General features: G+C 44.0%; 1 protein-coding gene across 2 annotated transcripts in view; it reads left to right on the forward strand.

Moving 5' to 3' along the window:
- The window catches only part of HOOK2 (hook microtubule tethering protein 2), a 70,508-nt gene that overhangs the window by 45,017 nt on the left and 10,933 nt on the right, over positions 1 to 14,558 (forward strand). For both annotated transcript variants that reach the window (XM_040346552.1, XM_040346551.1), the window contains exons 11-19: positions 457 to 658; positions 1,502 to 1,612; positions 3,699 to 3,786; positions 5,616 to 5,685; positions 6,728 to 6,865; positions 7,710 to 7,797; positions 7,873 to 7,907; positions 10,154 to 10,236; positions 11,119 to 11,222. In XM_040346552.1, the coding sequence (XP_040202486.1) occupies positions 457 to 658; positions 1,502 to 1,612; positions 3,699 to 3,786; positions 5,616 to 5,685; positions 6,728 to 6,865; positions 7,710 to 7,797; positions 7,873 to 7,907; positions 10,154 to 10,236; positions 11,119 to 11,222 (919 nt within the window). The remainder of the gene's footprint in view (positions 1 to 456; positions 659 to 1,501; positions 1,613 to 3,698; positions 3,787 to 5,615; positions 5,686 to 6,727; positions 6,866 to 7,709; positions 7,798 to 7,872; positions 7,908 to 10,153; positions 10,237 to 11,118; positions 11,223 to 14,558) is intronic.

Consider the following 14,558-nt stretch of genomic DNA (forward strand, 5'->3'; position numbering starts at 1 on the left):
TCTTGTCCTAGTGTTGGCATTGTGTTGGCCACCACTTCAGTTGGCATGCTTTGGACATTCTTGGGTAATACTGTTTTTCCTGTATTGTATGTAAGTAAATGGGATTTTTGTCTGTTTCTTGAAGTACAATACAGCCCCCCCCCCCCCCCCCAAACGCTTGTTTTTTTATTATCCCAAAACTGAGGCTAGCTGAGACTGGGGAGGATTATATGGGAGATGTATCTGCAGCTTTTATTTTTGCCAGTGTCCAATCGCCTGAAGGCAGCGACTGATAAACAAGGGCAAATAAATAATAAATCCTGTGACCTGTAATGTACTGTAAGAAATGGGTTTTACTGGTGAGTAAAAAAAACTGCACTTTTGTGTTAAATTGATTGGGCAGCTTGACTTTATGGTGAAAAGCGGTATTTACAAGGCCAGCTAGGTATTTTAAATTTTTCTTCTGTTGCCTCTTAGGCACTCCTCGGATCGGGTGGGGAAGTTGGAGTCTTTGGTTGAGTCGTACAAGAAGAAACTGGAGGATCTGGGTGACCTGCGCCGCCAGGTGAAGCTCCTGGAGGAGAGGAACACGGTTTACATGCAGCGCACCTGTCAGCTGGAGGACGAGCTTCACAAGGCACACGCATCTCGCAGTCAGGTGGAGGGACTCTCCAGACAGGTAAGTGGAAGAATACCAGCATTATTGAAAAGAGGAAGGAAGATGCAGCTGAACCCTGATGTCCTAATGAGAATAAATACACAAAATATTTAGGAAAGTTGACAGCAAAGTATGAATTGAGAAGCTGAGGGTGCTGCAGCCGTGAATTAAGGTCAGGGGGGCTTTTTGGGTGATGACGAGCAAAAAAAATGTAAAGAAAATTTTAAGTAGGAAAAAAAAAGGGGGATGCCATCCAGGGCACTGGGGACCACCGGGCCCCTTAGAGGGGGGGGAGGGGCTTTGGGTGCTGACGGAAAAAAAAAGGATGGGATGCCATCCAGGCCCCTGGGGACCACCGGGCCCCTTACAGGTGTACTGCCTGTGCCCCCTGATAGTGGCCCTGGGTGGCTGCACATGTGATCAGTTATGACACCAGCCATTTGATGGTTTGACAGTTTGGTTGAGGACACAAGCAAATGTGACAGTTTGCAATCCTGGCATTCCAGGAATGTATCAGATTTTTTTTTTTTTTTTCTATAAACTGTTAAATTGATGGGTTTAGTTCTACTTGATGATTTACTGCTGTTCAGGGGGTCTGGGCTTCAGCAAAATGGCAGCCTCCAACAAGAAGAAACAAGATCAAAGCTGGAGGAAATTTACAGCACACACTTTTTGGCATCAATTTTAATTTGGAATGTATGTTCCTTGCTAAAGAACATTTGTTTTACCAAGTTGTTATAAAGTTCTGCATTAAAGTAGAAAGTTTAAAATGGCTAACAGGTTCACTTATACGTCTTACTGCTTACATCTGTTCACTTGTTTGCCCCATTCTGCTGCTTATACTTTCATTTTCAAACACTTCAGATCCAGGAACTGCACAAAAAGCACTCCTCAGAATCTCTACGTGCTGAGAAATGGCAGTTTGAGTTCCAGACTCTTAAGGAGAAGTATGAGGCTCTACAGAAGGAGAAAGAGGTGAGCTTGGGTACCACTGTTCAATGACAGCTGCTCACTAATGCTCAATCATTTGGGCGTCACACGTGTAGTTCCCTGTTGCTAAAATTTACCAAATGCAACCAACCGTTTCCTGTAAGCCCTTGTTCACACTGCCATAGCTTCAAATCCGATATCCCTGCGTGACTTCTTCACGGCTTGCATACGACTTCTTTAACCACTTCAGCCCAGAGGATTTGGCTGCCAAATGACCGGGCCACTTCTTGCGATTCGGCACTGCGTCGCTTTAACTGACAATTGTGCAGTCGTGTGATGTGGCTCCCAAACAAAATTGACTTCATTTTTTTTCCCCCACAAATCGAGCTTTCTTTTGGTGGTATTTGATCACCTTTGCATTTTTTATTTTTTGCAATAAGCGTTTTATTGGTTTGCGCAAAAGTTATACCGTCTACAAAATAGGGCATAGTTTTTATGGCATTTTTATATAAAAAAAAAAAGGGGGGGGGAGGGAACATTGCTGATCGCCATTACTAGTTAAAAAAAATAAAAAATTAACTAGTAATGGCGATCAGCAATGTTCCCTCCCCCCCCCTTTTTTTTTTTTCAGTGACTGCAACATTATTACGGACATATCGGACACTTTTGAAGTTACATTAGGACCATTCACATTTTATACAGCGATTGGTGCTATAAAAATGCACTGATTACTGGTATAAATGTGACTGGCAGTGAAAGGGGCTAGGAAGGGCTTAAAATATGAAAAAAAATTATAAAAGCCAGCAGCTACAAATACTGCAGCTGCTGACTTTTAATAAATGAAAACTTACCTGTCCGGGAGTTCAGCGGCAGCAGAAGACGAGCAATCGCTCATCTCTCTGCTGCCCCCACTGCCATCCTCGGTGAGGGAATCGGGAAGTGAAGCATTGTGGCTTCACTGCCCTATTCCCTACTGCGAATGTGCGAGACCCGCTGCGCCGCCCTCACTGGTCCCCTGCTGTGTTCTGGGAGCCGTGTGTTTCCCAGAACACAACGGGGGACGGGAAGTGACGGACTACCCGCAGGTCCCCGCAGAGTGTGTTCCCGGAAGTGGGTGCAAATACCTGTCTTAGAAAGGTATCTGCACCCCTCTCCCCCCTGAAAGGTGCCAAATGTGACGCCGAAGGGGGGGGGAGGGTTCCGATGAGCGGAAGTTCCACTTTAGGGTGGAGCTCCGCTTTTAAGTGTCCTAGGGAGTGATTCTAACTGGGGGGCGTGGCTACGAGTGACACATCACTGATCTCTGCTCCCGATGGGAAGGAGCATACGATCAGTGTCGGTGTCACTAGGCAGAACGGGGAGATGCTTGTTTACACTGGCCTCTCCCCGTTCTGCAGCTCTGTGACCCGATCGCGGGACATCGAGTCCACAGGGACGGTCACGGAGCTTGCCACAGGGGGCGCGCCCGCATGACGGGATATTCAAAGTGATGTAAATATACGTCCCTTTGCCCAGCAGTGCCATTCTGCCGTCGTATATTGGCGTGAGCCAGTCGTGTTGAAGTTGCTGCAAAGTAGTGCAGAAACCTTTTCTTTAAGTCTGAGCGACGTGATTAAGAACGGTTCCATTGCCGTTAATGGGGCACGACTTGTCACGTGACTTTGAACTCTCAAGTCACATGACAAGTCGTGGCAATGTGAACTGGGGCTAAGGGAACATATTGAATACTTTCTGGAAAGCAGGGAATCTATTCTTTGTTGTCCTACAATGATACAAGCACAGCTGCTGGCTGACTCTACCAAGTGTGTTGGATGACGTGTTCCCCGCTGGGTGCTGTCCTATCTCCCACCCTCCACAGCATAATTACCAGACACAGTAACAATGTTGTGGCTTGTGGGAAAGAACCACAGCACCCAGCTACTTTTTTAGTAGTTCTTGTACAACAAATAGGTAGTATTGCCACTTTTATCTTGGTTGTGATTCAGGCTTTTTATTTTTTTTGGGGGGGGCGGGGGTTGATCTAGTATGCATGTTGTAGCAGGGCTATTGAACTTATCCATAGCTGGGTATTTGCCAGGTTTATAGTATTTGGAGTTCTTTTTACATCTTGCATTAACCTGTACTTATCTAGCGGCTGCTTATGGAGCGGGATTCTCTCCGGGAAACCAATGAAGAGCTGCGATGTTCCCACCTCCAGCAGACGTGTCTTGTACAGGGAGGTAAGTGGCCAGGAGGGGGCTGAGACCATTTTTATTTTAGCAGATTTTCTTTGTTCCTTAGCGTTAAAATTAACTTGTAAAAGAAATATCAAAGACCGCCATTGCTGACATTAGTCTGAAAATTATGGCTGTCATGTTGACTGTCGGCATTGGTCACCATTTGTTGGGTCACTGACTTGGAGCAAGGATACAGCCATTGACATTAGAACTTACCTTTTTTATAATTTGTTATGGTCTGTTCTAATTCGGGGGTTAGAGCAAACCTGTGCTACAGCACCTTTTCTGTTGTGCCCCATGGCTGAACAGAGCAGTGGGGGAGTAAAAGGAAGGTATATTGTATAAAGGAAGTAGATTTGTCTGGAGGGCAGCTTTAAAGTCAACCTGTTGCTTTGCCTTGTATAGGCAACTTCAGGTCAAACGCATGTTAATATTTTCTAATACTAAAAAGCACATCTGTAACTGATCTCAAATTCGTACGTAATGCACCTGAAATGACGCTGCGTTTACCCAATAATACGGGCCCTTCTATGTGAACACCACTTTATCTACTTTAAAGCGGAGTTCCGGCCACAATTTCACTTTTTATATATAAATACCCCTGTAATACACAAGCTTAATGTATTCTAGTAAAGTTAGTCTGTAAACTAAGGTCTGTTTTGTTAGGTTGTTACAGCATTTAGGCACTTTATAAAATAGAAATTGAATGTGGGCATCATGAAGCCAGACTGTATGATTTCCTGGATTTCAGCCTTGCAGATCTCGCACATGCTCAGTGCTGCACAAGCAGTGTAATAGGTTTCAGATCAGGTTTCGGCACCTGTACTGTCCAAGTCACATGATTCTTCGAGACTGGGGAGTGCACAGACTCCTGGAAAGTTACACCCACTACATTCCCAGGAGTCTGTGCGGTGTAGGTTAGGAAGCTTAAGCACCTAGGTGCAGGAAGTGGGAAGATTCACTATTCTGCCTAGCAACAACACTTTAAAGGCATCTAAAAAAATAAATGTTATTTTTTTTCTTAAAGGACTAATGACATTTTTTTTAAAACTACTGATGTAATGTAATATTTATGGGTGGAACTCCACTTTAAACAAATCTCAGATGCACTATATTGTCCAAAGTATGCAGGCCAGTCAAGTCCCCCCCAAACTCGCTCATCCATGTCTTTATGGACCATACTTTGTGCTCTGGTGCGCAGTCATGTTGGAACAGGAAGGGGCCATCCTTAAAATGTTCCCACAAAGTTGGGAGCATGAAATTGTCCAAAATGTCTTGGTATGCTGACGCCCTCAAATTCCCTTCACCAGAACTAAGGGGCCAAGACCAACTCCTGAAAAACAACCACATGCCCTCCACCAAAGCAAGGTCCATAAAGACATGGATTAGTAAGGTTTGGGCTGGAGGAACTTGACTGGTCTGCACAGATTCCTGACCTCAACCAGATAGAATACCTTTGGGATGAATTAGAGCGGAGACTGCGAGCCAGGCCTTCTCATCTAATATCAGTGCCCAACCTCACAAATGCACTTCTGGAACAATGGTTAAACATTTCCATAGAAACCTTGTGAGCAGCCTTCCCAAAAGAGTTGAGGCTGCTATAGCTGCAAAGGGGGGGCCAACTCAATATTGAACCCTGCGGACTAAGACTGGGATGCCATTAAAGTTTATGTGCGTGGTAAAAGCGGGCATCACTTCCCTGTTAAAAAAAAAAAAAAAAAGCGGGCATCACAATACTTTTGACAATATAGTGTAAGTGTATATGCTGTATGTGTGGTTCCTCCTCGGCTGTGGCCTATCAGTGTATAATCTTTCTTCTTGCTCCATTGCAGATGTTCTTCTTTCTGGTCCATCTCCTCCAATAGAGAATTTGGCAGCAGAGATCCTGCCTGCAGAAATGAAGTAAGTCTGTCCAGCGATGTCTGTCTGTGATGTTCTCTGGCGGGGGAAGAGTAGAAGCAGCCATGTTTATTTGTAACACCTGAGGGATTGATTTAATAAAGGCAAATAGACTGTGCATTTTGCAAGTGCAGTTGTACACTGCAAGGGCATTTGCTGCTAAGCTTAGTAAATGTGGTAAAGCTTTACCCAAATGTTGACAGAAGATGGAAACCTAAATTGGAAAAACGTAATCCGTTTTAATAATTTTGATGCTCTGTGCATCAAAAATTCTAAAGCCCTTTGTCACTCACCTGAATATGCTCACATGACCCTTGACGGGGCCATTCTCGAGAGTGATTTACTGCTGCAGTGCGAGCTCGCTACTTATTGCCATCGCACCACCGTGGGAGTCTTCAGAACCTGTGAGAACCTCACCGAAGGACAACTAATGGAAAGTGCCCATATGTTGAGGCAGCAAAGTGGCATCCCGGGGGGAAGCACCCACCCACTCTGCAGCCTAGAAGAGATGAGACGTGGAACCCAATATGTCACGTAACCACGGATTTAGGTATGTATTTTTATTTATTGGAAAATGTAGCTAGGGAGGGTAAAATGTAGTGGGTACAAGTCCGCTTTAAAAGAGAGGTATGGGAAATTTTTTATTTTTTCCCCCGTAATCATACTTGCCTAGGTGGTGCATCTGTTCCCTGCTGCCTCTGCACTGAGAACTGAGCGATTGAATATCGCCGATGGTTCGGTTATCTCAGATCCCCGAGAGGAGAGCTGCTGCCTGTCAGTTGGCAGCTCTCCGCTTTGCTCCTCCCCCGTGCTCACTGGAGAGCTGAACCGTGAAGGGAGCAGCCGTCTCAGGCTCTCAGCGGCTCACTGAGAGGCTAAGACGGTATCGGTCCAGATACCAAATTGCTCTCCGGTGATCCATAGGAGAAGCTCAGGCTGGACTTCTTCTTTCAATTCTGCAGCCCCAGGCATTGGACCTTGAATGCCAAATGGTATATACAGCCCTGTATGTCATGTATTCTACTAAAACCTGTATATCTTCCAGGGAGACGGTGATTCGGCTGCAGCAGGAGAATAAGATGCTGTGTATTCAGGAGGCCTCATACCAGGATCGCCTCTCCGAGTTGCAGAATCTGCTGGAGGAATCGAACCGGGGCCGTAACCGTCAGGAGAGTGAGAACCGGTAAGGGAAAGAAACAAATGTCATACATTTTATGAATACATTTAGCACTACCCCCATGGGAGACACTGGTAGATGTGCACAGGTTCTTTCTCTAATTGGCGGAGGCATGCACTCATCAAGGCAGTATCTCATCCACTCGGGCTCAATAAACAGTCTAGGGATGTCTTTTTGAAGTTTATTAAGTAACTGGTAATTTTGGAAAGGCAGTGTGGCATGAAATACTCAAACGCTTGATACTTAAATGGCAGAGGACTCTTCTCATTCTTTAACCACTTAAGACCCGGACCTTTAGGCAGCTAAAGGACCCGGACAGTTTTTGCGATTCGGCACTGCGTCGCTTTAACTGACAATTGCGCGGACTTTGCTAGTCTGCATGAATAAATTCTAATGGGTCACAAAATACAGTGGGTAGGTATACCTTTTCTAAAAGCTGTGCCTTTTGTCATCAGAAAGCTGCTGTTCAAATCCAGTTAGTGATCGCCTAACCCGAGATAATGTCATCAGTTTGCTGCACATCGTTTCTTTTCAGTATGTAGTGTACCTGATATTAAGTCCACATTATAAAAAAAAAAAATGTATTGCGAGGGAATATGTCAACGTGCTATAGCTGATCTCTTATTCAGAAAGGATTAGCTATCCGACTGTCTTGCTTCACTGCCATGCAGTGCTCAAACATGTGGATTTCTGACTTCCTATTCCTGCATATTTCGGGTCAGTGACTCAGAAATGATTGAAGCCAAAGTCCGCCAGGAACCTGGATTTCTTGGGATGTGAGCCATTTTGGCCCTGTTTATCTCCCACTGCAGGTTTCATTTATTCTAACTATGGCTTTGATCTTCTTCAGACTGAATCAACAGCAGATCCAAGAGCTGCGGGCTCAGGTAGAGGAACTCCAGAGACAGCTGCGGGAACAGGGCAGTCGTGCTGAAGATGTAAGTACCGCTTGTGTGAGTCTAATGTGTAAATCGCATATGTGACTCTGACATTGCTTCTTCTTTTTTTTTCAGTCTTCACACCTGAAAAGGAAGCTGGAGGAACATCTGTAAGTGTAAACCTCTCTTGTCAGTACTGCTCATGCGAGGGTCAGTTTCATATTTCATTAGAGTGGAGCACTGGTCTCCAAGCCGCATACATAATTGTTCCAGTCTAGCTAGGTACATTTATACTAAGGGGACTCGAATGAGGAGCTTTGGCAGAACTTTCAGGATAAGCATCTTGCATAAGATGGGAGAGAGTGCCAAACTCGAAATGACAACTCGGACGTGGTTCTTTGAGTCATATATCTTTTCTTTCTTTCTTTCTTTCTTTCTTTCTTTCTTTCTTTCTTTCTTTCTTTCTTTCTTTCTTTCTTTCTTTCTTTCTTTCTTTCTTTCTACCAAACTCAAACCATTCAATGGCTGGTGTCATAACTGATCACATGTGCAGCATCATGGTGGTTGAAGATTAAACCGAGGCCAAGATGGCCGCTACCTTGGCTGAAACCGGTTAGGAGAGTTTTACTTCCACTTTAAAAAATAAACTGCCAACACTTTTTTTTTTTTTTTTTAAGGGTTTCTATTGAGGTGCCCTTCATCAGGGTTTGCTGGGGAATCTGGACAAATGGTTGATGTCCTCGGGTTGTATTGAGAATGTGTTTAGAGCCCTCTATTTGAAGCTGCTTGATCGGTTTCATGCTGTCCTTGCTGCCCCTGTGCTAGCTAATATGATAAACTCTAGGACCCCTGAACATGGCATGTTCAGATAGAGTATTATATGCAGCATGTCTTGTTCTGTGAGACGACATATGCATTTAGTCGCATTCATTGTGTTGTGCTGATAGTTGTGCCCCCAACACTATGACCCCGATGTCGCCTCCATTTACAATGGTCACCTGATCAGAAAGCCCATGTAACCCCTAATGGTGTTTACAAACTCTTCCTCCTTTCTTTAAAATGTGCAGCATAGGCAGACTTAACATAGAAGGTGGAGGGGCCTTACTTGTGGCTTCTGATTGGCAGTCTGGCTTCACCTTCTCTTTACTGTGCGAGAGGCAAGATGGTGTACCTGTTTGTGTGTCACTGGGAACAGACCTGGAGGTTTGTCCAATGATCATGCACCCCAGGTTGTGTGTGTATGTGTATATGTGTGTGTGTGTGTGTGTGTGTGTGTGTGTGTATATATATATATATATATATATATATATATATATATATATATATATATATATATATATATATATATATAATGTGTGTGTATATATGTGTACAGACCAAAAGTGTGTGTACAGACCAAAAGTTTGGACACACCTTCTCATTCAAAGAGTTTTCTTTATTTTCATGAAAATTGTAGATTCACACTGAAGGCATCAAAACTATGAATGTGTGAAACAACTGAAAATATATTTCATATTCTAGGTTCTTCAAAGTAGCCACCTTTTTGCTTTGATTACTGCTTGGCACACTCTTGGCATTCTCTTGATGAGCTTCAAGAGGTAGTCCCCTGGCGCAGCACCCCATCACTCTTTCTTGGTCAAATAGCCCTTACACAGCCTGGAGGTGTGTTTGGGGTCATTGTCCTGTTGAAAAATAAATAATGGTCCAACTAAACGCAAACCGGATGGAATAGCATGCCGCTGCAAGATGCTGTGGTACCCATGCTGGTTCAGTATGCCTTCAATTTGGATTAAATCCCCAACAGTGTCACCAGCAAAGCACCCCCACCCCATCACACCGCCTCCGCCATGCTTCACGGTGGGAACCAGGCATGTAGAGTCCATCCGTTCACCTTTTCTGCGTCGCACAAAGACACGGGGGTTGGAACCAAAGATCTCAAGTTTGGACTCATCAGACCAAAGCAGAGATTTCCACTGGTCTAATGTCCATTCCTTGTGTTCTTTAGCCCAAACAAGTCTCTTCTGCTTGTTGCCTTTCTTTAGCAGTGGTTTCCTAGCAGATATTCTACCATGAAGGCCTGATTCACACAGTCTCCTCTTACCAGTTCTAGAGATGTGTCTGCTGCAAAAGGTGGCTACTTTGAAGAACCTAGAATATGAAATATATTTTCAGTTGTTTCACACTTATTTATGTATAATTCCACATGTGTTCATTCATAGTTTTGATGCCTTCAGTGTGAATCTACAATTTTCATAGTCATGAAAATAAAGAAAACTCTTTGAATGAGAAGGTGTGTGTGTGTGTGTGTGTGTGTATAATATAAAAATGTATGATGGACCTTCTGTACATACTAGCAAAGGAGAGAGGTGCTAGAATTTAAGCTCTTGGTGAGCAAACTGTTATTTTTATTTCTCAGGGACATGCTTCATGACGCACACTCTGAGCTTCAGAAAAAGAGGGAGTACATAGAGACCCTGGAACCCAAAGCTGACCTGAACAGTAAGTAGGCATCACATTTCATTCTGGTCTTGTGAATTAACCCCCCTCTTGGACGACACAGCCAGACCGGTGACATGCATTTCCTGGTGCAGCTATGAGTCTTCCTATCCCTTATTCATCTCTTGCCTAATCGTACTATGTGCAAATTAATGGGTATTGTCACCTTTTGTCCTATAAGCAGAGTAGTGACCCAGGAAAGATTTGTATTTTGTAGTTAACCGGCAATTGGCAGACTGGTCATTGTGACTAGCAGAGGTGTGTTAATCACAAGAATGGTAGGACAAGATTATTGATACTTTGGAAGTGAAACATTAAATCGTTTATTACAGACCTTTTATATAGCACTGACCATTTATGCAGCGCTTTACATACTGTACATTCACTTCAGTACCCTCCCTTAAACGGTTTAGAATCTAAGGTCCTTATCACACATACTCGTACTAGAGCCAATTTAGACAGGAACCAATTAACCGAAGAGCATGTATTCGGAGTGTGGGAGAAAACTAGAGTACCTGGTGAAAACCTATGCAAGCACAAGGAGGACATGCAAACTCCATGCCAATGGGGTATTTGGCTGTCTCCCTGAGGTTCCTCTTTAAGGCCCCTTTCACATGGGGCGAATCATTACTGATCCTCCGCTTGCTCAGCGGGGATCGCTCAGTTGATCCCCCGCTGAGCCGGTGGATGACAGGGTGGTCCCCGCACACTGTGCAGGGACCGCCCTGTCTTTTCTCCACTCTCCCCTATGGGGGGGATCGGATGAACACGGCCCGTTCAGGTCCGCAAAAAAAACTGGCAGACGGCCCTAACTCAGTTTATCACTCGGTAAATATTTTAGGGGTGCAATTGGTGTGACTTGTAATCCTGGCTGTGTTTTTTCAGTGTCCAAGAAAGTGGACGAGTTACAGCAGATCCTGCGACAGAAGGAAGAAGATATGCGCGCCATGGAGGAGAGGTACAAGAGATATGTGGAAAAAGCCCGTACGGTAAGTAAATCTGTGATTCTGTTCACAGACCTTCTCGTACCGTTTTGTTTACTTAAAGCACAGGGGTAGGCAACCTCTGCCCTCCAGCTGTGGTGGAAATACAAATCCCATCATGTCTCTGCCTCTAGGAGTCATGCACTAGAGACATGGAATTATGGTGGCTATGGACAACAGGTCCTCCTTTAGACACTTGCAGACTCCTGTATATAAAAGGCCAGGTGTCCAATCCAGGCTTTGAATATGAGACACACAGCTTCTGCTTGCTGTAGTGGCAATAAACCCGGCTAAACATTGAAAACCTTGGCTGACCTCATATAAATGGGTTGTGTAATATTTGAGCTAAGCCATGGCTCTATACCACAGCTGTGTTCTGTTTTTAATCCTATAGATAAGGTTGCCAGCACACCAACGAACTTGCCATTCAATAAAAACCAACAGTAGAAATGTGAAACAATAAAAACTATGCCTAGATATTTCCAATACACTAAAAAAAAAAAATTGCTAAACAAACATCGCTAAACAAACATCCTATCAGTAAAAATACAGATAAGCCCAAACGCATACATATTTTCCATATCTAGTGAGAATTCCATGTTTTTATTTTTATTTTTTTTGTGTCATTAACCACTTGCTTACTGGGCACATATACCCCCTTCCTGCCCAGGCGAAATTTCAGCTTCCGGCACTGCGTCGCTTTAACTGACAATTGCGCGGTCGTGCGACGTGGCTCCCAAACAAAATTGGTGTCCTTTTTTTCCCCACAAATAGAGCTTTCGTCTGGTGGTATTTGATCACCTCTGCGGTTTTTATTTTTTGTGCTATAAACAAAAAAAGAGCCCCAATTTTGAAAAAAACACAATAGTTTTTGCTATATCCCAATTTTTTTAAAAAAAGATTTTTTTTTTCTCAGTTTAGGCCGATACGTATTCTTCTACATATTTTTGGTAAAAAATCGCAATAAGCGTATAGCGACTGGTTTGCGCAAAAGTTGTCGCGCCTACAAAATAGGGGACAGAATTATGAATTTTTTGGGGATTATTTTTTTTTTTTAACTAGTAATGGCGGCGATCTGCTCTTTTCTTTTTCTTTCTTGCTTTCTTTCTTGCTTTCTCATTATGGCTGACACTTTTGGGACCATTCACATGTATACAGCAATCGGTGCTATAAATCTGCACTGATTACTGTATAAATGTGACTGGCAGGGAAGGGGTTAACACTAGGGGGCGAGTAAGGGGTTAAATGTGTTCCCTACTAGTGATTCTAACTGTGGGGGAAGGGGACTGACTGGGGGAGGTGACCGATCTGTGTCCCTATGTACAAGGGACACAGCATCGGTCTATTCTCCCCTGACAGGATGCGGATCTCTTACACACAGAGATCAACATCCTTGTCTGTGTAACGGCCGATCGCAGGTACCTGGTGGACATCGCGGCTGCCAGACACGCGCATCGGCACCACAGTAATGCGATGGGCGCGCACCCCCCAGTGGCCGGAGGAGCCGAGGACGTCAGTAGTCTTTTGCCTATGGCTGGGATACGAAGTGGTTAAGTGGGGAAAAAAAAAGTGTGTGTATATCAGGGCTCGACAAACCCCGGAGGCCAGGTTGCAATTGCGACTAGAATTAGTGACCTGACACCTGGGGCGGCACAGCTGGGGGTATCCTGTCTCTGTACGCACCCCCCCCCCTCGCGATCGCGTCGGAGCGCGCCGGCCGGTAATTAAGGCCGCGGCTTTGCAGCCTTCTGCAGTCCTATGGTTTCTTCTGGAATCTGGTGCCCTCTTGTGGTGGCCCTTGGTATGACAAGACAGCCAGCAATGCTAATGGAGCTTCCCTGTCTGTTTGCATCTCCTTCCCTTTACTTGGATGTTAGAACACCCAAACATTATATATATTTTTATTCTAACACCCTAGATAATAAAATGGCGGTTGTTGCAATACTTTCTGTTACACCGTATTTGCGCAGCGGTCTTACAAGCGCACTTTTTTGGGAAAAAATACCCCCTTTTTTAATAAAAAAAATAATAATGCAGTAAAGGTAGCCCAATTTATTTATAACCAACCTGTCATGCTTCAAAATTGCATCCGCTCGTGGAATCTCCATGGGCAGCGTTTAAAAACAATTCTACAGGTTGCATGTTTTTGAGTTAGAGGAGGGCTAGAATTATTGCTCTCGTGCTACTCGCGTATGCGTTCTCTTCTGCACGCGAGCTCGGCGGAACGGGGCTTGTAATAGCTGGCTCCTAGATTCCAAGCAAATTTGTCAAGCCCTGTGAAAGTGTGTGTGTGTGTGTGTGTGTGTGTGTGTGTGTGTGTGTGTGTGTGTGTATGTATGGATAGATAGATAGATAGATAGATAGATAGATAGATAGATAGATAGATAGATAGATAGATAGATAGATAGATAGATAGATAGATAGATAGATAGATAGATAGATAGATAGATAGATAGATAGATAGATAGATAGATAGATAGATAGATAGATATTATATATATATATATATAGATATATACATAGATACATAGATACATACATACATACATACACCTATACCGCCTGAAAAAATCGTGCCCTGCAGGCGTCAGTGTGAAAGCCCGAAGGCTTTCACACTAAAGCTGTGCGCTAGCAGGACCGCTCCAAAAGTCCTGCTAACCGCATCTTTGGAGCTTTATACGAGTGGGGTGTTTAATGCTCCTTCCCAATGAAATCATGGGAAACCGTGGTAATACCGCAGGCGCATTGGCGGGCGGTATTAACCCTTTTTTGGCCGCTAGCGGGGGTTAAAACCGCACCGCTAGCGGGCCGAATATCGCGGTAAATACGACGATATAGCGGCGCTAAAAATCGCGCCGCTATACCCTCACTGCCCCGTGTGAAAGGGGCCTTATGAAGTACACTAATAACCACTGCTGATTGCTTACATAAGTTATTGTTACATTTATGAAAAATGTGTTGGTGCGGTGCCCTTCAGAGAAAAGGTATACCCCATTTTATGTAAAATAAAGGATCATTAATTTGTCAGGGTATTGTACCACTTGACGTGATTGCGACTACATGGATTGCTTTTAACAATACACACAAAATGTACATCTTTTGTAATAAAAATCGGTTTGTTGTGCATGCCAGCAGCTTGCAGTCTTGCAATGGATAATTTGTTTGACCTGGACACAAGACATGCTTGTCGCACAGTTTTAAAGCTGAACGCCAAAGGGTCCAAACCTATTCATTCCTGAATAACTACAAAGGATTCAAGTTTGTTTACAAACTTTTTTATTAGGTACAAAAAAAATTAAGAAAAATTTAATATATGAGCTTGCATAGTAAGGACAATTACAG

This window comes from Rana temporaria, chromosome 3 (genome assembly GCF_905171775.1).
Source record: "Rana temporaria chromosome 3, aRanTem1.1, whole genome shotgun sequence".
Lineage (NCBI taxonomy): Eukaryota > Metazoa > Chordata > Amphibia > Anura > Ranidae > Rana > Rana temporaria.